This window comes from Diaphorina citri, unplaced genomic scaffold, assembly GCF_000475195.1.
Source record: "Diaphorina citri unplaced genomic scaffold, Diaci psyllid genome assembly version 1.1 scaffold303, whole genome shotgun sequence".
NCBI lineage: Eukaryota > Metazoa > Arthropoda > Insecta > Hemiptera > Psyllidae > Diaphorina > Diaphorina citri.
The window spans coordinates 169,749-195,885 of NW_007377738.1; the positions used below are offsets into that span (position 1 = coordinate 169,749).

General features: G+C 36.4%; 1 protein-coding gene across 1 annotated transcript in view; it reads left to right on the top strand.

The window, feature by feature from the left end:
- Positions 1–26,137, top strand: part of LOC103507290 (ral GTPase-activating protein subunit beta) — a 46,873-nt gene that overhangs the window by 9,989 nt on the left and 10,747 nt on the right. The window contains 14 exon segments of the mRNA XM_026822199.1: positions 3,874–4,038; positions 4,644–4,877; positions 5,510–5,621; positions 5,624–5,856; positions 7,486–7,641; positions 8,803–8,907; positions 9,374–9,457; positions 10,462–10,490; positions 11,342–11,501; positions 11,813–11,851; positions 12,096–12,221; positions 12,741–12,866; positions 14,167–14,307; positions 15,103–15,329. Of these exon segments, the coding sequence (XP_026678000.1) occupies positions 3,874–4,038; positions 4,644–4,877; positions 5,510–5,621; positions 5,624–5,856; positions 7,486–7,641; positions 8,803–8,907; positions 9,374–9,457; positions 10,462–10,490; positions 11,342–11,501; positions 11,813–11,851; positions 12,096–12,221; positions 12,741–12,866; positions 14,167–14,307; positions 15,103–15,329 (1,937 nt within the window).

Genomic DNA, 26,137 nt, shown 5'->3' on the forward strand with positions numbered 1-26,137 from the left:
TTTTTCCTCAGAAATCAGGCAGTATCCAAAAGTGAGCTGAGGAGGTCGTCCACCCAGATTCTACTCTCTCTACTCGTCTTACCTTTACATTATCAGGTAAGTGGACTTTTTTGTAGAGATTCTGGAAAAATCATATAAAGACACTCAGGCCAACCATCCTCCTCCTGAAGAGTGGTATTTCCACCCACTTAAAACCCACCTCCCCATTTCCACTTGTGAGTTTCATCCGATTTTTTTCCGAACGTCCTGTAGGCAAATGTAATTTAAATGAGAGTAATGTAAAAATGTAAATGCAGTTTCTTTGTATTATTATGTCACAACTTTGGTGCTCACTGCAGCTAATGTAATGTACTGTCTGGGTGGTTCACAAAGCTCAGTTCATTTTACCCCTATACCCCCGATAGTAATACTAATAAAACCAGACTCCGCACACAGGAATTTCGTCAGAAAAGACCCCCATTTTAATGTAATGTACTGTCTGGGTGGTTCACAAAGCTCAGTTCATTTTACCCCTATACCCCCGATAGTAATACTAATAAAACCTTAAGCGGAAGGTATGGAGGTAACCATTAGGTTATTTACACCCATATTTATGAACAAAATACTTTCTCTCAAGTCGCACTGCTAGCCCATTTAGGTTGGAAGGTAGCTCATCTGCCTTGTATGCGTTAGGTCACGGGTTCAATTCCGGCCCGGAGCGAACTTTATCCTAAAGATATAAGGTTCGTTCTTGAAACGGCTAGCATTTTCCTATGCTATCCTCCTTCCCTCTTTGATTTCGGGACTATAAGCCCTCCGTTGTTACAGTTCCCCCTCTGGTAGGTACGAGTAGGTACTTACGTTTTGGATTCGCTTATGAGTCATGAACACGTGAAATATGTACATAGACGCCTATATATTTCTATACCTACATTACCCTACCATAGTGATTCTTATTATACTAACCAGGTTCCTAGGTACCTATGTACATAAAAACAACTAATTAAAACCCGTTAATAGATGTAAGTGTTGCTTTTAATGAAAACTGATGTAAGACGGTCGAGAATAGAACAATTTTTTTTTACGTAGGTATTCATCTACTTACTGGTGTGGTTAATGGTTATAAAAGTGATTCTACCTATCGTAGTAATAGGGAAGAAATTTGGCCTGAAATTTTAATTAAAGCGATCTCGGAACAAAAGCAAGGATGTCGTAAATCAACCTCTTGGTAATGCTATTTACCTACCTATTTATTTTAAATCGGTATAGGTATGTAGATACCTTTACGGCTTTACCACCCAAAGGTACAAAGCGCAGTGCAGTGATATGTTGTAAAAACTTTTGCATGTTGAAATATCATTTAAAATGTTTACCTACCTATAAATAAAACTTTTTGTCCTCAACAAAAGTCAGTTGAAAGTTCGCGACTAAAAATAACTTTTTGACTGTTGTTATTTTAAAGTTGACATAATTGAAATCACGAAAATTGTCTCTGTATCTACGTAGCTATTGGTAAGTATATCCATTTTTCATGTGAGATAAAAACCTGCCCAGGTATTTAGAAAATGTTTGATCGATATTTACCTAGGAAACTTACCTACTTACCTAAGAGACGTGGTAGGCATTCCTATACTGAGAGTAGGTCCTTTTTTTCTCTCTCACATTTCAGTGTGTTCTGATTAGATGTTCAACTTCAAGTGATATATCTGACTTTTGCCAGTTCTTTTCTTCTTTTCGTTCTTAATTCACCTCCACTAAAAATAGCCTTAAATTGATTTATTTAATTGTCTTTAGAGTGTGGTTTCATATTCATAAGCTTTCTTTGTAGATTTACGCCGCTTGCGGACATCCAAGAGTCTTGATTTAGACTTTTAGACTATTGATGTCGGGCATCTTATTGTCCCCATAACGCATTATTTTAACAAAGCCAATAGCAGGCTGCTAGGCTGTATAGGTGAGGGAAGGAGCAGGTGCATCTAAGATTCACGTAAAAATTTTAAACCCGCGGATTCATTCAATGATTGATTTACATACCTATTTTGAATTAATAAACCATACGATGGTTGCATTATTTTAACAAAGCCAATAGCAGGCTGCTAGGCTGTATAGGTGAGGGAAGGAAAAGGTGTATCTTAGATTCACGTAAATTTTTTAAACCCGCGGATTCATTCAATGATTGATTTACATACCTATTTTGAATTAATAAACCATACGATGGTTATTACCGGGGTTCAAAGTAATTTTAATTTCCAGGTGCTAACAAACGTGGTGGGAGCACTGGGCGAATGCGCCAAAGTGTCTTCCAATCGGGACGCCATCAAGCGGCGGACATCGCTTGCGGACATCCAAGAGTCTTGATTTAGACTTTTAGACTATTGATGATGTCGGGCATCTTAGTGTCCCCATAACGCATTATTTTGAGGGTTGTGACTGTCTTAACAAGGCTTTGCCTTTAGGAATTGATGAGGAGCTTTTCGATAGTCAAATTCTCTTTCATTTCCAGTGTGCGGCGGCAGATGAGGTAACCCGCAGTTTAGTGCGTGAACATGGCGGCTTAGACCCCCTGGTTTCCATCATCAAAAACGAGAAGAACCGCCAAAACAAACCCTTACTGGCGGCCGCTACAGGTGCCATATGGAAGAGTGCTATGAACCAGGAAAACGTACGCAGATTAGATGAACTGAAGACTGTGAATGTTCTCATACATCTGCTTGAAGACGAGGATGAAGAGGTATTTGTAAAGCGTTTCCCTCAAGGTTAGGGTTGCCTTAGACCTCAGCCACTTTGGGCTTTTTCTGTACAAAAAAGTACCCACGTTCTTTGAGTCTTTAGAGTGCGGTTTCATATTCATAAGCTTTCTTTGCAGATTTACGTCGCTTGCGGACATCCAAGAGTCTTGATTTAGACTTTTAGACTATTGATGATGTCGGGCATCTTAGTGTCCCCATAACGCATTATTTTAACAAAGCCAATAGCAGGCTGCTAGGCTGTATAGGTGAGGGAAGGAATAGGTGCATGTGCATCTTAGATTCACGTAAATTTTTTAAACCCGCGGATTCATTCAATGATTGATTTACATACCTATTTTAATTAATAAACCATACGATGGTTATTACCGGGGTTCTAGGTAATTTTAATTTCCAGGTGCTAACAAACGTGGTGGGAGCACTGGGCGAATGCGCCAAAGTGTCTTCCAATCGGGACGCCATCAAGCGGTACAACGGCATCCAACCATTGGTCAATCTTCTCAATCTGACCAATCCGGAACTTCTGGAGAACGTTACCAAAGTCCTCGGCGAATGTGCCAATGACATAGCGTGCATGGAAGAAATTCAAGCCTTGGATGGCGTCCGGTTGATTTGGTCTCTGCTAAAGAATAGTTCGCAGAAAGTTCAAGCGAATGCTGCCCTGGCTTTGAGCCCTTGTATACAGAATGCTCAGGTATTTATGCGTTAGCAATGTAGCAACCTCAGTGAACATTAGAATGAGCTTACACGTTAGACGTGTCGGGTAGAATTTTAAAGAGAGTCTGCTGCGAAGATTTTTAGTGGCGGGAATCTCAGCCAGCCTAAATGGGCCCGGAAATCATGTTAGCGATAGGACAAAATGCTTAGATGGTCACTTATTTGAAACTAGTGCATTTAACGTTCTCTTGCTGGAATCTGTTTGTCTCTGGCTCTTTTAGGGCCATTTCACATCTGCGATTTACCGGATGGTATCCAAGTGCAAGATTGCTTAACTTGAGTGATCTATACTCTATACTCTATAGGGTCCTGGTGATATTCAAGGATCTAACCCATATAGGTATCAAGTATCAAAATGAGGTTTTCAAACTTTTCCAGGAATCAGGGAACGTTACAGTAACTGGCTTATCTATATGTTGTGTTATTTCAGCCTCAGATACAATCAACAGACAAGCTGTACTGTGTCATCGCGTTCTTAGAACGTTACAGCAGCTAGCTCAAGTTTCATCCAGGTTAGATCGAGAAACTTGGGAGGCTCTCCTGCAATTCTTGTTGGCCATAAATGACACTCTACTGTCCCCACCTACCATCAAAGGTATGTTCCTTTTCTATCCAGAATTATTAAAAAAAATCACCTGTCTACCTGATAGTGTATGGCAGCAATAACAAGTCTCTCAGGCAACCTGTCAGGTCTACCTGATAGTGAATGGCCGGCCTATCTAATAGATAGCTTAGTTACCTTGGAAGTTAGCGCTCACGTGTTGTAAACGGTAGGTTGCGGGTTCGATTCCCGCTTGGAGCGAACATCCTAAACAGATAAGTATTGGTCTTGGAAAGGCTGGCTTTCTCTTATTTTGTCTCTCTTCGATTTCGAAAAGAGACCTCGCCTCGGTAGTTAAAAAAAGAATCAATTAGGTCAGCCTAGTCAGCAAGACAGGTGCGCTGTCTTCTAAGTGCTAGATTGCGGGTTCGATTCTCGATGGGGGCGAACTTTAACTTGAGCAAATAAGGTAATAGGCATAAAAATAGACAATTGTTAATTTTGTTGGTATTCTTCCCTCCAGATGATGTAGGCGATCAACTTCCTAAGAGCTAGATTGCGGGTTCGATTCTCGATGGGGGCGAACTTTATCTTGAGCAAATAAGGTAATAGGCATAAAAATAGACAATTGTTAATTTTGTTGGTATTCTTCCCTCCAGATGATGTAGGCGATCAACTTTGCGAGCGAGTGTTGAGCGTTCTGGTAGAAGTATGGCTGGTGGCGTGTGTACGTTGCTTCCCCACTCCTCCCCTATGGAAAACTCTCAGGGAGTTAGCAATGACTTGGCGACATAGATTGGCGCTCATTGAACAATGGAATCGGGTTAACTTGACATTGACTGCCAAACTGCTTGAATTTATGTATGGGCCGCAGTTTCCTGAGCTTAAAATCAGTGAGTAGTCCTGTCCTAAATGTGAAGTATTGTGTCTCTTATCGCCTATCATGCTACGACACAGACCACAAGCGTCTAATGTAGCAGTTGTTTCATTGCTACGAAATAGTGTGAAGTATTGTGTCTCTTATCGCCCATCATGCTACGACACAGACCACAAGCGTCTAATGTAGCAGTTGTTTCATTGCTACGAAATAAAGTGGAAATAAAATACATTCAAACTTTTTTTTTTTAGAATGTGTTTAGGCTCGTGATAGTGTCGATAGTGGCAAATGTTCAGATACCGCGATCACATAGGTTAAGCTACAACGAAAGAATGTGTTTAGGCTCGTGATAGTGTCGATAGTGCAAATGTTCAGATACCGCGATCACATAGGTTAAGCTACAACGAATAGGTTGAATGAAATGAGCCTGATTAACATCTCGTACTATTAAGTAATCTAATCCATACCAATTACAGTGGTGTAGTGGTTAACGCGGTGAAATTCGGATCTGGAGTTTGGTGGTTCGAATCCAAAGTCATAAATTTTGGCGTAGTGTATTAAGCAGGGATCGACATTTGTGACAAGCATGTGTGCTTAACACAATTAAAAATTCCTTTTCAAGTAATCTAATCCCATTCCTCCCTGCAGGTGATGAAGACGCCCAAGTAATGCCATCAGGTATGTCACCAGACTGCATAGCGCAGTGTTGGTTCCGATTTTTGCACACCCTCGGTAGCCCTGTGGAATTGTCTCGCCCCCACGGTCAGGTATGTCACCAGACTGCATAGCGCAGTGTTGGTTCCGATTTTTGCACACCCTCGGTAGCCCTGTGGAATTGTCTCGCCCCCACGTGATAAGTCAGACCCCTGCTTTCCTTCAGCATGCTCTGACCAATGACCTGGCCGACCCCTCACTGCATCCTTGCCTTGTGTCCCTCCCCGCTAACTTTTGTAAGGCCATCAAAGGCGTGGCCAGCATTGTTGATGCGTTCCTCGGTAAGAAAAAGGGTCCGATAAAGTTGCGTCAAAAATATGAAATAGTGAGATTTTGGTTTAGTCAATATTACACTTATGAGGAAAAAAAAACTTTTCTATCTTGGTATTCACTACTTTGTATTTTCAATGTCAACTATACCTCGTATTATTGCAATCCTAGTAGATGACAAAATTTATCTGAATTTAAAAGATTAGCTTGGTACAGTGGTACACTCTATTAAATATAATTTAAAAAATTAGGTACCTACCTACCTAGTTTTTTTTTTTTTTTGCCACTGAAGTTTTTCTAACCATGTATTGATATTGCAGTGCTATATTCAAAGGTAAGTTGGTTACTCTTTTGGTTTTACTTGGTGTGCATTTTGTACTACAACTCAATTTGTTTGAAGAGTTCATTTTAACACATAGGCATAGGTACATACATACCTACCTATGATTATTTTATGATATGACTGAAGATTTTCTCCTCTTTTTCTGCAAGCTATTTTTCTAACGCATATTTTGTGTGTCTGCAAGTGGAGCACAATCGCATTTGTCAAATGCGTGGGGTTCTGTTTTATAGAAATCAGTTTTTTCACCCTCTTTTGGTTTTACTTGGTGTGCATTTTGTGCTACAATTCAATTTGTTTGAAGAGTTCATTTTAACACATAGGCATAGGTAGATACATACCTACCTATGATTACGTATTTTATGACTGAAGATTTTCTCCTCTTTTTCTGCAAGCTATTTTTCCAACGCATATTTTGTGTGTCTGCAAGTGGAGCACAATCGCATTTGTCAAATGCGTGGGGTTCTGTTTTATAGAAATCAGTTTTTTCACCTATTCAATATTACTATCAGTTTTTTTCCTGTAAACAAACAAATTTGGGTCTCTATTTTTTCTCCCTCCCCTTTCTCTCTCTCTCCCCTCTCACTCTCTTTCTCTCCCTCTTTCAATATCTTTTCTCTCCACACATGTTCGAACACAATTTATTGTACATAACTTGTTTTTTGGGAGGCAATGAAAAGCACCGTCACTCTATTTTTCTGATGTCTGGGTTCACAATTTTAAGGTAGAAACACACTAACATCACGGTAGGTGACGTGATAGTAGTGTGGCTGTCTGTCCTAAACGAGATTACCTACAATATTGTGGAAAAATTTTGAACTACATCTTTCTGACTCCCCGTGAGCACACGTAACGTAACGTCATGGTAGTGTGTTTCTACCTTAACAAGCATTCATGCTTAACACAATTAGACCTCCCTACTGTGAATTGTGAACGAAGGCATTGTTTTCTAATATACATTTTTTCTTACTTTCTATTATTCTCTCCGGTTTATACACACTACCATCACGGTAGGTGACGTGATAGTAGTGTGGCTGTCTGTCCTGAACGAGATCACCTACAATATTATGGGAAAACTTTGAACTACATCTTTCTGACTCCCCGTGAGCACACGTGACGTGATGGTAGTGAGTTTCTACCTTAACAAGCATTCATGCTTAACACAATTAGACCTCCCTACTGTGAATTGTGAACAAAGGCATTGTTTTCTAATATACATTTTTTCTTACTTTCTATTATTCTCTCCGGTTTATATCTTTCTGGTTGTGGCCTGTGTTTCCCCTCCCCTCTCCACGTCTAGGTCTCCCGGTGTCCAGTATCTTCTCTCCTGACGAGTCCCTAGTGAAATCTTCCAGCTCTTCCACCCAACCGACCAGCACAACACACTCGCCCACCCCACCTCAGCGGCGTCTGGCCAAAAGTTTTAGCATTTCCACCACCTCTTCTATTTCTAAGGGTAAAGTTCTATCGGATCTGTTTCACATTTTTGCTATGGTGCGGTTTTATCAACTTGTATAACTGTGGGAGTAAAGGGACCTTTTCAGTCTCTTTTTGGCAGTATAAACAGAGTATATTCTATTCTATTCTATTCTAAAATTAGTTGTACTTTCCTTTCGTAAACTGAGACAATGTCCCCTCCTTTAAAGGACAATACGGGAATTACTTATTTTAGTTGAGATTTTCTAAGTTGGAATCCTCGAAGTTGATAAAACCGGACCTAAAACTTCTTGTGTACATAATTCTATCGGTATTCTTAAAAAGAGGTACGTACCTACATTGAAAACAAAACTTTATTATTTTGAACTTCAAATGTTTTTGCAACACCTTCATTAACAGATCGTTTTTGAAATGGGAAGTTTACTAAACCGATTTTAATTTCTCGTATTTTCATTTCCACAGCTATTGCATCGTTAGCGGCAGATCCTAAAGGCCCTCTAGCAGACGACCGACCCAAACCTGATAACCTTTTGAAAACAAAAATTTATTATTTTGAACTTCAAATGTTTTTGCAATACCTTCATTAACAGATCGTTTTTGAAATGGGAAGTTTACTAAACGGATTTTAATTTCTCGTATTTTCATTTCCACAGCTATTGCATCGTTAGCGGCAGATCCTAAAGGCCCTCTAGCAGACGACCGACCCAAATGTAATAGCATTCTACACCTGTTTGGAGAATGGCTGTTCGAGGCTGCCCTGATAGGATCTGACTTCAGCAAAGACAAGGCACAACAGAACAGTAAGTTTGTTTGATAGGGGTGCAACAACACTGTATAACTACTATTTTTTTTTTTTTTTTTTTTTTTGGGCGGGGTTTTAGCCCCCCCCCGGGGACGGGCTACCTGCCCCTGGGGGGTTTTATGAGTATGGATAACTTGCGACCGAGGTTAGATTTCTCCTTTTCTACGGGTACATGGAATCTCTCAATATAAACTTGGGTCTTTTTGCATTTTTACTGGCTCAGTTCTTTTGTACCTACCAATTTTCAAAGTTTTTTTTCAACACTTGTAAATATAGCAATGAATTGTGTTGGGTTTTCTTCTGTACATAAACTGCAAGTTTTTCTTTCCACTTCACACAAATTCCCCTAACGTTCCTGCTTGGCATCAAATTTTTCAGGTACTCCTAAAACCTCACTCATTGGATTGACCAGCAGTCGTCTGTCTACTGTGGGTCACCCTATGGCACCTAATTCTGGACCTCCTTCTACTTCCAGCATTTCATGTAAGTCTGATTTGAAAATTTTTGTTTAGTGTGTTCTTTTGTGTATTTTCGCAGGATAAAACGTTTGATTCTCAAGAAAAATCTTTCATGTGACTGAGGGACTGACACCAAATAGAGAGACTGTGATGCACAAAATCTCTTGAACTAAATTTAAAATCTTGAACTTCCGAATTGAAAATTCTGGGAAAGTCAAAACTTGTATGAGAAGTTGTGTGTGCCACAAGACCAAACGAAACAGTTTAAGATAGCTAGGTAGATTCTGCTTTTAGACAGCAGTAAACGTTACATGCGATTTGACTTTAAGCTTTCCATTTAGGTGGTACTTCTCAGATATTTCTAACTCGTTGATTTCATTAGAAATTCCATTCAACTTTTTTCGTTCTGGAGAGAAATCGTTTTATTTTCTTTGACTTGAATTATTCCGATTTTAATTTACTAATACTGTACTCGTCCTTGCTATATCCAGATGATACCCCTACTCAATCTAACTCTCTGTTAGAAACTACATTTTCTAATCTTCTACATACCCTATTTTGGACCCAGTATGAAAGTAAGTTTCTGCATTGCTGGGAGGGTTTCTTTTTTTGGCCAGTCAAAATTGATGGTATGAGTGAAAACCTGATTTTATTACATGTAAAATTTTGGGTATCAAATTTATGTAAAAGGTATTTTATTGTTTTCCCCCATGTATGTAGATTATTTTGGTGAACAACTTTTTTTTGATACCTTCCTTATTGCAACTTTACTTTGGCTTATTTTCTCTTTTGAAGTTTTTAAGATGAGACGTATTTTTTGACATGTCCATTGTGTTTTTATGTGGTTAATAGGTTGGCAGGTTCCCATACATATTATGTTCCTTTGTAAATATTTTTCCGTTTTCCGCTTCTTATTTTTGGATACTTTCCTGTTTTTGCCGCGAGTAATTTTTGATGTCTCTATTAAAATTCAGTCTGGAATATATACAGTTTTGAATGTAATAAAAATAAGCTATGGGAGAGGGGAAAAATATTTTATAATTTATAAGTGTACCTACCTAAGATAAGTCTACTTTGCAAAATAATAAATCGGACTTTTATTTTTTAATGAACGTTTTTAAATTAAGAAGGGATTTCATTTTCGAAGTGACGAGGGATCAATGCATTTCTATTTTTACCTTTTTATTTTATCAGTATTTGTAGGTACTGGCACCTTCTAGATTTAATAAATAATTATTCCTTTTTCAATGTAATTAGTTCCTTTTTGTAACGGAATGATCTTTGGGAAGCATTTTGGCATTTGGAATTGTAATTAGAATTTCTTTCTTAAAGTCATTTCCATGCTAAAGGGAATATTTTCCAATCTTATACCGCACTTGTATGATTTATACAGAGTAATACAAAAATTGTCTGATCTCTTTTCATGTTTACCCTATTTTTAATAGTCTGATAACCTTTTGTTTTTAAAACAAAACTTTATTATTTTCAAATGTTTTTGCAACACCTTCATTAACAGATCGCTTTTGAAATGGGAAGTTTACTAAACGGATTTTAATTTCTCGTATTTTCATTTCCACAGCTATTGCATCGTTAGCGGCAGATCCTAAAGTGATACCTTCCTTATTGCAACTTTACTTTGGCTTATTTTCTCTTTTGAAGTTTTTAAGATGAGACGTATTTTTTGACATGTCCATTGTGTTTTTATGTGGTTAATAGGTTGGCAGGTTCCCATACATATTATGTTCCTTTGTAAATATTTTTCCGTTTTCCGCTTCTTATTTTTGGATACTTTCCTGTTTTTGCCGCGAGTAATTTTTGATGTCTCTATTAAAATTCAGTCTGGAATATATACAGTTTTGAATGTAATAAAAATAAGCTATGGGAGAGGGGAAAAATATTTTATAATTTATAAGTGTACCTACCTAAGATAAGTCTACTTTGCAAAATAATAAATCTTTTATTTTTTAATGAACGTTTTTAAATTAAGAAGGGACTTTATTTTTGAAGTGACGAAGGATCAATGCCTATTTTTACCTTTTTATTTTATCAGTATTTGTAGGTACTGGCACCTTCTAGATTTAATAAATAATTATTCCTTTTTCAATGTAATTAGTTCCTTTTTGTAACGGAATGATCTTTGGGAAGCATTTTGGCATTTGGAATTGTAATTAGAATTTCTTTCTTAAAGTCATTTCCATGCTAAAGGGGCAAATTTCTTGGCCCCACCGGGAATCGAACCCGGGTCTCCCGCGTGCAAGGCGAGCACAGTGACCACTACGCCATTAGAGCTGACACAATTTAAATGAGAGTGTTCCCACTTGAGATTTTTTTCCGACCAAATGGGAACGGACCTAGAGTAAGTACAGTACACTCAACACATCCAAGACTTTTCTTTAATGAGATTGATTTTATATTTTAGTACATCTATGTACATTGTATTCTATGCTGTTGTGTTTCAGAACCTGGGTATCAAGGATTTGAATTCATCATGTGCGGGGGACCACGGGGGTGATAGGACCCGGCCCCTGACGTTTGAATCTCTGAAACCGCGCCTGGTGAATCTAGTGATCACTGCACTTCAAGTTGAAACCGATCTGCAGAATACGCAGTCCTTACTAGGTAAATATGTTGTTGTTAGCAAATGTCGGGTTATCTGACCACCAGGTCATTTTAAATAAGGTCGGCATTCCTTGTCAGTCCCTTTCAGGCATCACTATTGTGTACCTCATGTCCTGATAAAATTTTCTCACCCAGGTCTTGATTCACACAATTTTTCCACCTTTTCATTAAAATAAAATTTTCTCACCCAGGTCTTGATTCACACAATTTTTCCACCTTCACTTTCATTCTCTCAACTCTTTTCCCTATGTAGCTCTAATCTTTTCTTTCGACCATTAAAGCCATATTAATATATGTGTGATATATTTCAGGTGGTCTTCTATTATGTGTGCAAGATTCAGCCATGTACTAGGTCATTTTAAATAAGGTCGGCATTTCTTGTCAGTCCCTTTCAGGCATCACTATTGTGTACCTCATGTCCTGATAAAATTTTCTCACCCAGGTTTTGATTCACACAATCTTTCCACCTTTTCTTCGGTCTACTTTGCCCTTTTCTCCCCTTCACTTTCATTCTCTCAACTCTTTTCCCTATGTAGCTCTCATCTTTTCTTTCGACCATTAAAGCCATATTAATATTTGTGTGATATATTTCAGGTGGTCTTCTATTATGTGTGCAAGATTCAGCCATGTTCGAGCTCTCCTCAGAGGTAGCTAATACGGGAGTACCCTCTGGTCCCCCCAATGCTCCTGGGCCTGAAACCTCCCATATCATGTCCTCAGGTAAGAACGTCCCTGAGAATTACCACTCTATTGTTGTACTCACTTTAGTGTTTGGTGGTCCAGCACCTGTGTTTATTTGTCTTGAATTTTTAATTTTTAAACAGTTTTTTACTTTCTATTATTATCTTTAAAGAGGTGCTGCCGTAAGTAATGGTCGGGGTCACAATTTGAGTTTAAAATCGGTTTAAGTTTAACTTTTGAATCAATCTTGGACTGATTAGTCTGTTGATTAAAAAATAAAAATAATAAAGATTTCAGTTAACGGGACTCCAACTTTGGTTGCAAAAACTCCCTATTACAATGCTGAGAACGTATTATTTTATTGTGCTTATTTCTGCTTTTGTTTTCAATTATTTTATTACACCACTCTTTATGTCGTTTCTTTTTGTGTCTCACATTTTTTTTTTCTTTTTGTCACACAAACATTTATTTTTTATGTTTTTTGTTCTATGTGTTGCGTGTTCCACTTTTGTTGCCGACTTCTCACCTGTGTTGTTTTCTGTTGCCGGCTTCACCTAGATGCTGCCTCGGCGTATAGCTTGCCCCATTCCCATCATAGCATAGATTCGGCCTCGAGTTTTGATTCGAGCAACGCGTTTCATTCGTACGATATGGACTGGTCCCTCCCCGCCACAGTGAACAAAAGTAATTTCACATATAAATTCATTGCCTGTAAATTTTACAATGAACAAAAGTAATTCCCACATCATTTCATTGCCAGTCATTTATACTGTCTGGGTAAAGGGGAACTTTTTATGTCACTGGATGCAATAGTCCTACATACTGGACTCCGCACACAGGAATTTCCTCAGAAAAGAGCCCCATACAACCCATTTCAATGTAATGTACTGTCTGGGTGGTTCACAAAGCTCAATTCATTTTACCCCTATACCCCCGATAGTAATACTAATAAAACCTTAAGCGGAAGGTATGGAGGTAACCATTAGGTTATTTACACCCATATTTATGAACAAAATACTTTCTCTCAAGTCGCACTGCTAGCCCATTTAGGTTGGAGGGTAGCTCATCTGCCTTGTATGCGCTAGGTCACGGGTTCAATTCCGGCCCGGAGCGGACTTTATCCTAAAGATATAAGGTTCGTTCTTGAAACGGCTAGCTTTTTCCTATGCTATCCTCCTTCTCTCTTTGATTTCGGGGCTATAAGACCTCCGTTGTTACAGTTCCCCCTCTTAAAAAAAAGTTCTTAAGAGAGACGTAATTATTTGTGTGAACACCGTACAACACATGAAAATTATTGGAGATGCCACATTTTTCAGGGAGAACAAGAAATCAATCACGTAATTATTCATCTCTTTTTCCTCACAGATTCAGCGCATGCGCTGTTCGTGCGGGCTACGTACCTGGTATGTCACCGCCTTATATCAGATCTGCCTTGTATGCGCTAGGTCACGGGTTCAATTCCGGCCCGGAGCAAACTTTATCCTAAAGATATAAGGTTCGTTCTTGAAACGGCTAGCTTTTTCCTATGCTATCCTCCTTCCCTCTTTGATTTCGGGACTATAAGACCTCCGTTGTTACAGTTCCCCCTCTTAAAAAAAAGAAAGTTCTTAAGAGAGACGTAATTATTCGTGTGAATACCGTACAACACATGAAAATTAGTGGAGATGTCACATTTTTCAGGGAGAATAAGAAATCGATCGCGTAATTATTCATCTCTTTTTCCTCACAGATTCAGCGCATGCGCTGTTCGTGCGGGCTACGTACCTGGTATGTCACCGCCTTATATCATGGACTACAAGACCTTTGTTGTTACAGTTCCCTCTATCAAACCTCTTAAACCTCCTAAAAAAAAAAAAAAGATCTTAAGAGCGACGTAATTATTTGTGTGAATACCGTACAATACATGAAAATTAGTGGAGATGTCACATTTTTCAGGGAGAACAAGAAATCAATCACGTAATTATTCATCTCTTTTTCCTCACAGATTCAGCGCATGCGTTGTTCGTGCGGGCTACGTACCTGGTATGTCACCGCCTTATATCATCGTGGAAGACGGACCTGAATGTATCTCTGGCCGCGTTGGAACTACTCAGTGGATTAGCTAGAACTCATATCCGTGAAGCGGGTAAGTGGGTTCAATATCTACGCTAGACTAAAAAGTCTAAAAACTTACCGCCTGAATAAGCTAATGGGAGATGGAGAGAGAGATGGGAAGGATGAAGGTAAAACTTAGTGAAGAAACTCTGTGAAGTAGCCTTTAGAGTTTTGTCAGTAGCCTTTAGAGGAGAGAAAATTTCGTCATTTAATTAATGTACCTTTTCCTCGTGATTACATGCAGCCAGAAAGAAAACTGGTAAGTTGCTAATGTATTTTATTCATTTTTGTAATTACTCACTTGTTCATAAATTGGACACGGTGTAAAAACTATAATGTTGGATTTCACCAATATTTATTCAGTCATTGGAACTCCTGTTAAGCTAACAGCCAGTTAAGTTCCATTTAATTTGTTTAATTAATGTACCTTTTCCTCGTGATTACATGCAGCCAGAAAGAAAACTGGTAAGTTGCTAATATATTTTATTCATTTTTGTAATTACTCACTTGTTCATAAATTGGACACGGTGTAAAAACCATAATGTTGGATTTCACCAATATTTATTCAGTCATTGGAACTCCTGTTAAGCTAACAGCCAGTTAAGTTCCATTTAATTTGTGTTGGCTTAACAGGGCTGTTAAGCTAATGGACTGTTTAAGTCTGGAAAGAAGGTTGGTGAAATCCACCCTCATTCAAAATATTCAAATAAATAGGTTGGTATCAAACGCTGGGAATTAACTATCAGATTTTCCTCCTCGCGCCCCAATATTTAACGATGATGTTAAATAAATAAATTTCATTCCAAACTCTTTGCCGGGCCACCAGATAGTGCCGAGTGTAAGCGGGCCGTCAAGTGGCTATGCGACTACATCACGTACCAGTGTTGGCGGCCACCTCAAGCACATTCTAAAGACCTACATTCCACCATTGTGGCGGCCTTCCAATGTGCTGTTGACTGGTTGGTGGCACATCCCTATCTACTTCAGGATAAGGACTGTCTGGGTATTGTCATGGAAGTTGTGGAGCTGGGGATATCCGGGACTAAATCACAGGTAAGAGCTGGTCTTATCAAAACTTTATAGTTATAGTTGAAAAAAAAGTAGAGGTTTGATAGAGGAAACTGTAACTACTGAGGTCTTATCGTTCCGAAAAATATCCGGGACTAAATCACAGGTAAGAGCTGCTCTTATCAAAACTTTATAGTTATAGTTGAAAAAAAAGTAGAGGTTTGATAGAGGAAACTGTAACTACTGAGGTCTTATCGTTCCGAAATCGAAGAGAAAAGAAGGGCAGGATAGATTAAGCCAGCCGTTCCGAGAACGAACCTTACATATCTGTTTAGGATAAAGTCCGCAGGTAGACTGTAAGAAGTACAAAGTTTCAATGAAGAATATCTTTCATAGGACAGGCTCTGTGCCAGCCTAGTTAGCTTGGTTTGTAGCGTCTGCCTTGTAAGCGCTAGACCGCGGGTTCGATTCCCTAGGCTGATTTTATCCTGCACGGATAATGTTCGTTCTTGGAACGGCTGGCTTTCTCCTATCTAGTCTTCCTTCTCTCTTCGATTTTGGCACGATAACACCTTAGCAGTTACAGTTCCCTCTATCAAAACTATTAAATAATAATAATAATCAGGGTGTCTACCAGACTGGAAAACCGGGAATTGTCAGGGAATTCCACGGAGACTGGAAAAGTCAGGGAATTGTCAGGGAATTTCTCAAAAAATTGACAAAAATCCAAAAAAGTCAGGGAATTTTTATTATTACAGGGTGTCTACCAGACTGGAAAACCGGGAATTGTCAGGGAATTTCACGGAGACTGGAAAAGTCAGGGAATTGTCAGGGAATTTCTCAAAAAATTGACAAAAATCCAAAAAGTCAGGGAATTTTTCAAACTAAAAAAAAAAAAAATCGGTCCATAAAAAAGTATGCAACCTTGAAGGGGCAACTCATATTTTCTCGAAAAAATTTCGCCTGTGGCGCTGTAATTTTGTGTTCTATAGAAATGTATTAGGGGAAATTAAAAAAAAAATGGAAAAAGAATTTTTGGTCAGTAAAAAAAGTATGCAACCTTGAAGGGGCTACTTAAATTTTCTCGCAAAAATTTTGCCTGTATCATGTCTTTTATCTGCGGCTATGAACTGAAACAATTTTTTATAATGTCGCATGTAGGAGAATATTTCGTCTTTTTTTTATTATTGGTATTACTTGGAGCTTTATACATATGTATACAACATTGTTATGTAAGGGTGTAGGTATAGGGTAAATATTATGTAGATGTCAGAAATATTCATCAATGTTTTCCTTGGCATTGTCACAACCTTTGAATCATTTTATCCTCATGCTCTACAAAAATTTAGAAGAAAATAAATTGCCATCTCATCTTCTTAACCTAAGTACATAGTCCTCACTTGGGAGGGAGGAAAGATATCCTTCTTGGAAAAATGAATACTGCATATAAAATGGAAAAGGTTTCCCCTCCCAAATTTAATTTTCACATAGCACATTGACGATTTGAAATCTCTTGGTCACCTTCTTCATGAAAATGTTTTTCCTCTCTATAATTTTTCCTGTCAAAATATAAAATAAAACATTTAAAAACGGGAAAATAATGAAGATAGATTGAAAACACGATTCGGATGACCATTAGCAAAAAATACGAACTATTCTAGGAGGGTAAAAGCTCAGGAGAAGAAAAGCGGAAAACCTTATGTGACATAGTAAGTTAAAACACTAAAGACAAATTGAGCCACATTTCCCAAACATATATCTTTTTTCGTTTTTAATAGTGGAGGCAGCAATTTTCAGTTCTCGTTACTAGCCCGGATTTTTCTTCGTTATTTGTCCGACTACTTAACCTTTATTATGTAGGTAGATCCCTAGATATATTTTGTCAAGATTTTAACTGAATTTCATTAATGGTCTATTTACTAATAGGTATTGTCTGTATTCCTTTAATAAAAAATTTAGGGTCCTTATTTTTTTATTACTTCAAATGACAGAAACACTTGGAATATGTAGGTACATATTCCAAGGAAATATATTACTTTCTCCATGGTACAGGTTCTTTCATAGTAAAATTTGCTATTGGTGTAGGTACGTATGTAAAGGGAAAAACTATGTATTTCTTTGATTTTGAAAAGCTCAAAGTCCAAGAAAAAACAAAGCTGAGATAGATTTCTGAGTGTTTCTTTCAAAGCGTTTTCAACATCTCTCTTAACAAATGACCTTACAACATTCATTAGATTGTTCCTTTGCAGTTCCCTGTATTCTCTTCTTTATCCACTTGTGTTTCTATTTCATCACGGCGAGTTTTTTTAGTATTTTTGTGTCACCCTGGTCAGAGATGTTTTTGTTTTCTCTGAATTAAAAATTAGAGAAATGTTTTTGGCATTTTGGAACTATTTTAACCAAACCATATTCATAAAAGCTATTAGGTACCTATCTCGAGGGTCTTTAATAAGTCCAATTTTAATTGGTCACATCAGCAATTTGTTCTGGATAAAGATAAAATTTTCAGGTTACTTACCCACTGATCTTGTTTTCTTTCAGATCTATTTTTGAAGTAAGTGCCTACATTTCAATAAAATTCAAGGTTAGTAATATTTAAAACTACCTACCTTAAATTTTTGAAAAGGTTTGGCCATCACATCAGTAGATAAAACTACAGTTCGTGAATTTGTTAGGGGCCTATATTTTCTCAGAGCATTGTGCACTTGTTTGATTGAGGAATCGATATTATCTAGTTTTCTTTTTCTCCATCTAATGATAAGACATTTATCATTGTTTTTGCTTCATTTAATTTATTTGGTTTCCTCGTATAAAAAATATATATATTTTACATTGTCAACATGTATTACATATATTTTGCTCTCTTTAAATATTGTCCACAAAATTTCTCTTGTTATGTCTTCACATTTTTCTCTTCTCTTTAGGGCCATTTATAATCTTTGTCTCATTAACCTTATCACAAAAAAATGTTATTTTTTAGATTTTTATTTTTTATGAAAAAAAGAATCCTGTATTTTTTTATCTAGTTTTTTTTTCCGGGCATTTATCATAGCAAAAAGAAAACTAAAAGAGAGGTAATAAGTCATCAGAAACATAACAAAAGACTTGATTGGATATTTTTGGTCATGCTACTTTCTTTGTTCTCATTATTTTGGACATTAAATTACGTCCAATTCAGTCATCCGGGCATTTATCATAGCAAAAAGAAAACTAAAAGAGAGGTAATAAGTCATCAGAAACCTAACAAAAGACTTGATTGGATATTTTTGGTCATGCTACTTTCTTTGTTCTCATTATTTTGGACATTAAATTACGTCCAATTCAGTCATTGATAGATTTATCTTTGAAGCAGGTATTTTTTCATAGTTCCGACTCTTGATTTTGGAAAAGCGATTTCCCTTTAAAGAAATGAATGAAACCAAAATAACAGGTATTCTCTCTCCCTCCCTATATCTCTCTCGCCATTGCTTTAAGTACAAGGTAGTTTGAAAATTTCTTCTTTCCCCAAGCTCCCACAAACGTGTGATATGAAAAGTCAAAACCATACACGAAAAAATTGACGTTTTAACTTCCGGCTAAAGACTACACACAATCAACAAATATGAGGTAGGTAGGTACTTGCATAAGGTTGGAATATATCTTGAGGCTGTTTATTATTTTGATAGGAGTTTATTTAAGCATGAAACTGTGTATACTGGATCGGCCATACAACGGTCGAACGGTTCACTATGATATTATTTTTTATACAATGTTGTGAAGATGTCATAGAAAGATTATACTAGTAGGCACTAATAAAATGATTATTAAAGATGAGATCCCCTTATGTTAATTTTGTGGCATGACCATCAGGAGTTCATCACCTACCTTCTTTTCTTTTTGGGATAAAGATCTTTTTCGCCAATCAGCCTACTATTTTGTACAGTTCATATTTGTATACCATTTTCTGTTTTATCTTTAAGATTATTACGAGTAGAATAGTTTTTATTAATTGAATTGGTCTACATATAAATGTATTAGATACTTTTAGTTTTCTAGGCTCTAATAATTCCCAAAATTGTCTAGGGTTGTTTAATAGAATTTTGAGTGAAAGGTAGCCACTAGGCCCAAAACGAAGCCCTGTATAACATAGAGTTTGTTATCCAGCCTAAAGTTTCGAGTCCAATATAAAATGTATTATACGTTAATTAATTATTGAATATAGTTTTTCTATTAACATACGTATAGCCATGTAGCAAATAGAGGTGTGGTCAATAAAATATTTTATTAGTGGATGTGCCTCTTTTTCCAATCTCCCAACCCATTATACCCTACACCACTATAATTTGCTTACCTATTTACTGTAACCTTTGCAAAGGCCAGCTGGTCAGTTTATTATTAAATGATTGAATATAGTTTTTCTATTAACATGTAGCAAATAAAGGTGTGGTTTTCAATAAAATATTTTATTAGTGGATGTGCCTCTTTTTCCAATCTCCCCACCCATTATACCCTACACCACTATAATTTGCTTACCTATTTACTGTAACCTTTGCAAAGGCCAGCTGGTCAGTTTATTATTAAATGATTAATGAATTTCATATTTACTTGGTTCATACTTTTTATTGTTTAGAACAAAGACTATATGACGAGACTGTTTAACACATTCAGTGCTGAGGGTTTTTTGCCAACTCATTGAGTCTTTTTTGCCAACCCTAATACCTTTTCTTTAAAACAATATTACTATTTAAAAATTATTACCAAATTTGGCCTTATTATAAAACCAAATTATAACTTTAATATTGAACAGGAATTAGTATTTCATTTTAATTCTGTTGAAAATTCGAACCGAGTAAACCAAGAAAAAACCAAATTATAACTTTAATATTGAACAGGAATTAGTATTTCATTTTAATTCTGTTGAAAATTCGAACCGAGTAAACCAAGAAAAAACACATTGGTCACACATAATTATCTACGCGAGATTATCAGTATCCCACAGCAAACCTGTTAACGGGGATAATTTTTAAACAATGATTTATCATGTAGTGAAGGACAGTGGAAAACTTGAGCATAATTTATCATTTATTATTATTATTTTAAATAGCACTTTTTTTGTTTATTGTTGACGGATTTTTGGACAGAGAATGAGTTTGTAATTTTTTAGAAAACGCTGAAAACCTATTGGATTTTTCCAGCCCATCTCTTTTATAATAATATTATTGCTCAAATTTTTATTTTTCCGCTAAATTTATACATTCCCATTTCCTAAGCATACAGGCCTATTCTATTTATCTTATCTTGTCCGCTCACCTTGCTTTAAGTACAAGGTAGTTTGAAAATTTCTTCTTTCCCCAAGCTCCCACAAACGTGTGATATGAAAAGTCAAAACCATACACGTCCGCTCACCTATCCTAGGTGCTTATACATTTCAGTAATTCCTCTGCAGCTTAGTCGACCCATCTGTTTTAAAACACAAATATCCTTCAATACAACAAATCGGATTTAAAATCTTTATCACTGAAAAGCGGTGTAATTGCATTTAATTTATAGGTAATATGAGGTAGGTAGGTACTTGCATAAGGTTGGAATATATCTTGAGGCTGTTTATTATTTTGATAGGAGTTTATTTAAGCATGAAACATAAGTACATACATTTTCTGAAATGACGACGACATAATGGTAAATATCTGGGAGCTAATTTTGCGTCAATACAGAGATGAGAGTGAATATGTAGGTTATATGGAATATATTATTGTTATGATTGGAAATGCAACGTTTTGTTTGTAGATTATAACTTCTTTGACTTTTGCTTGTGAGGTTTAAGAGAACTGAGTCTGTAAATAGTTGGAATATATTATTGTTATGATTGGAAATGCAACGTTTTGTTTGTAGATTATAACTTCTTTGACTTTTGCTTGTGAGGTTTAAGAGAACTGAGTGTGTAAATAGTTTCTCAGTCCCTCTTAGGTAAATTTCGAAGATAATTAAAAGGAAATAGGTACCTATAGAATTTTATTATGCACTTAGATGGGATAGATAAGCAATGCACGAACACACCCCACGCTCCTATCTATCTTGGTCTGAATGTCACTCTGCTGCCCAAATCTTCCTATTCTCAGTCCCTCTTGGCTAAATTTCGAAGATAATTAAAAGGAAATAGGTACCTATAGAATTATGCACTCAGATGGGATAGATAAGCAATGCACGAACACACCCCACGCTCCTATCTATCTTGGTCTGAATGTCACTCTGCTGCCCAAATCTTCCTATCTCAAGTTATTTTAAATCCGCTGTATAGTTTTGCTAACCAATTAATCTGTCCTGTTTTCCTATGTGAATACATTTCTATCAGTGGCGGAAGAATTTAAACCGACTTTGGTTTAACTCGCCATGTCAGTAATTGGGAAGTTGATGGTAAATGCTAATCAGTGCTTCAGGGATAAATTAGATATCTAGTAGGTAGATAACTAGAATTGTTCAAGCTTCAATTGAATGTTCTTCCAAGAAACTCCAAGCTTAAAACGGGACCTCTAAAGCCTTTTCCGCTGTATAGTTTTGCTAACCAATTAATCTGTCCTGTTTTCCTATGTGAATTCATTTCCATCAGTGGCGGAAAAATTTAAACCGACTTGGGTTTAACTCGCCATGTCAGTAATTGGGAAGTTGATGGTAAATGCTAATCAGTGCTTCAGGGATAAATTAGATACCTAGTAGGTAGATAACTAGAATTGTTCAAGCTTCAATTGAATGTTCTTCCAAGAAACTCCAAGCTTAAAACGGGACCTCTAAAGCCTTTTATTTACAGCACTGTCTCGTGTCCTAATTAGTGTTCTAAAGTCAACTGTGAAATCTCGCCCTTCTTCTGTGAAAGGTTTAAAATTTATAGTTCCCCCGTCTTCAAAGTTTTCCGAAAGTTCAATTCCAACCCATCTTGTCAAGGTTTTCTCCTTTTGCTATTTGTAATTATATTGCAAGCATTTACTTCATTAGAATGTAATATCACCTTTGTTAACAAGTAACGTCAAGTGTTTTAAATTGGTTTGCAATTATAACTAGGTATTTACCTATAGTGCTTTTTGTTCAAAAGATTGCTTCATTATTACATGTTGTAAATAGGTGTGTAGTTCTCTCTTTTTATTATGTACATTGAACGAGCAATTTATACTCCACAGAAACATTGTTCTAACTGAAATGAAATTCCTGTTGCCCCGTTCATTTTCCGTCAATCTACTGTCATAACTGTACAGATTTCCTTTTTTTTTTCATATTCTTTCTATTAGACAGAATTTTTCTCTACCAATTTCTATGAAAATTTCAAGGCGGAATATTCTTGTTTTACATTTATTTAAATGAAACGTCAAATAAACTATTTGGAATGTTTACGAAAAGCAAATCTATGGCAAATCATATACAACTCAAGATAAGTCTAAGGGAGGAAGGAGTTTCAAAGTTATTCACACAAAACACAATAATCATAAACAACATTGAATATCTTCCTGATAAGAATCTCCGTATGAATTATACTATTTCTCTTGATTTTGTTTTACAAATTGAAGAAAAAAAGTCTGAAATTTTCTAGGTTCCCTTATGCAATCTCCTCCTAAATAACCAGAAATTATATTCTCTCTGACTTTTTCTAATATATTTTGTCAGGGAAAAAATTGTTTATTATAGGTTCCTAATAAGTTTATAATAATGCAAGGGTTGGCGAACCCTTACATTCCATTAATAAAGTATGTGCGCACTTGTTGGATCTAGATGTCTATCAGTAATATCAGCATAATTTAAGCATATTTTAGCAAGATTTTCTTGGCCTGAATTCTGTAAGGTTGATTTCTACATAAATGTAAAAAAAGATGAAATTTATACTAGAAAGTTTTGGATGACCCTCTGATTTTCTTGAAAAAAATTGCACATAAATAATAGTATTTTTCCGGAAAGCCCGGAAAAACTTTTCAGCCAAAAGCTGGAAGAAAGTTTTTTTTTCTTCTTTTTTTTAGTTCTTTTTCAGTGTGAGAAAAGTAACAGTCCAAAACTTTTTATGTATGCTTTTTTTCTGTTATTCTATTTTTTCCATTCTTCTCCACCGTCATAAGAAGTATTGGAGCAAATTACATGCTTCATAGGTCATAAAAAGCATTACCTTATATCCTTCTTATAACATTGCTAGTGTCGCCTGAATTCTGTAAGGTTGATTTCTACATAAATGTAAAAAAAAGACGAAATTTATACTAGAAAGTTTTGGATGACCCTCTGATTTTCTTGAAAAAAATTGCACATAAATAATAGTATTTGTCCGGAAAGCCCGGTGCTTTCTATGAAAGTTACACAATTGTATACATCTGTGCGATAAGAGGCCTATGTGAAAGTAAAAAAGGCTATTTTCCAACTTTTCTTCTATTATTCCATTTGAGAACAAAATCAACAATAGCCTTCATTCCATTTTTCCATACAAACTAGACGGGCTTTTAGCAAGAACAAAAGGCTAGTGAAGTGTTTTCATTTTTTATATAATATATAAAAAAATCAAGTTGCATTATTGCAATATAACAATATCAGGGGGTCAGAGACTTAGATTACAAGTATCTTTTTCTTAGTGGACTTTACCTTCTAAAATACACTTTAGAAATAAGTAAATGGGAAAGAGTAAAAAGCTTTGCAACATTTACTTGCTTATGATAAACCTAAAGGGGAAGGATTGTACTCTCGGCCGCAGCACAAAACTTCCTCAAATATTTGGCAATTTATTATAAATGCTCGTAAATAATAGACTTCTAGAGACACTACAAACAGATTGGGTCTTCCCGATCAGGTCCACAAACAGTGTTCATGCCTGATACAATATTGGGTCTCAGTTTAGAAACCAAATATTTGGCAATTTATTATAAATGCTCGTAAATAATAGACTTGTAGAGACACTACAAACAGATTGGGTCTTCCCGATCAGGTCCACAAACAGTGTTCATGCCTGATACAATATTGGGTCTCAGTTTAGAAATATGCTTAGTTCTATAGGTGCAGACAGTCTATGAGGTATACAATTCCCTTTACATGAAGTCAAAATTGTATACTACACACAAAGAATATCCACAAGATTAGGCAAACAAACCCTCTCCTAAAAAAACATTGCTACTTGTTTCTGAATCTCAAAAATAGAAGAGAGAAACTCTTCTCGAGAAAACTAACCATTATTTTATTCTCTAAATTCAAGTATGCACTTGAAGAAACAAAATATCTTCAGATGTATTTTGAATTTGAAAGCTTATAAACTATAATCCAAATTTTGTTTTGTTGTATTGTTATTTTCTGAAGAGAGCTGAAATACTGAAATGGTCTCTCGTCCCAAAGATGTGATGGTTCAATGTCACGATTTGGAAACCCTTTTTGTTTTGTCCAAGTAAAGGTTGATTTATTGAATTGGACTGAAACCAGCTAGGTCTATTGTCCAGATGGTCACCATCCACGTATAACGTACAACGTTTCGTATACCAACCACGAACAACGTTGCTTAACGTCAGTGATCCATCGGGGACTGGTGCGTTCAACATGCTATCGCCACTTGCTCAAATCACTTCAATATCTAATCAATTATTCCGCTGTGGTCACTCGCTGTGAATGAATCTCTCTTGTCCCAAAGATGTGATGTTTCAATGTCACGATTTGGAAACCCTTTTTGTTTTGTCCAAGTAAAGGTTGATTTATAATTGGACTGAAACCAGCTAGGTCTATTGTCCAGGTGGTCACCAACCACCTATAACGTACAACGTTTCGTATACCAACCACGAACAACGTTGCTTAACTTCAGTTATCCATCGGGAACTGGTGCGTTCAACATGCTATCGCCACTTGCTCAAATCACTTCAATATCTAATCAATTATTCCGCTGTGGTCACTCGCTGTGAATGACAGAATCTAGCGTTTTATATTAACCAAGACATAGTAACAATAACACAAATAACCCTTTCGCTAGATATTAATTCATAAACACATTGTCGAGAGTGTAACTTTCAGTGAAAACTTTTAGCTCTAGAATCAGAATAGATTAAATGAGATGAAAATAATGGAAAACCTCAAGCACCTGTCGTGATGTATATTGCAGTGACGGATTGGAAATGTAACACTAACTACAACTAAATGGAGCAGAGACGTATTTCCAGTTTTGAAGTCTCAGAAATCCTCCAGATTGTTTTATTTGTATTAATAATTAATTATGTTGGGTCCATTCAGCTCAATTTTATCGAGTGTTCTCATCATGTTCGAAAGATTTTTCATTTTCAAAATTCGTAAATAAATTTAAAATTCCAATTTTCAAATATGTAGGGAAAATACTAAAGCATATTTCGACAGTACTACGAGATGAAAAATTGCAAGACTTTTTGGACGAAGTAATTTATTATTTATGTACCTATGCTATGGTCTAATAATAGAACAATATTGAAATTTTAATTATCCTTCAATCAAACTTCATCACTACGAGATGAAAAATTGCAAGACTTTTTGAACGAAGTAATTTATTATTTATGTACCTATGCTATGGTCTAATAATAGAACAATATTGAAATTTTAATTATCCTTCAATCAAACTTCATTAAATCTAGGTCTGAAGAAACCTCCCCTTGACCCCCTACTACCAAAAACCATGTAGGGGGTCAGGGGAAATGTAGGGGGTTGAGGGGAGGATTCTCCTACATTTTGACCATAGGTTTGAAGTTTGGACTTAATTTACTCATTTCCCCTTCATTTTCATAAGTGGAAAGTCATCATCGATTCTTTTGTGATAAGTCACCTATTCCTGGTTGCTCGTGGTATTCGCGGTTGGCTCGCGGTATCTGCGGTTGTTCGCGGTATCCGCGGTTTGTTCGCGGTATCCGCGG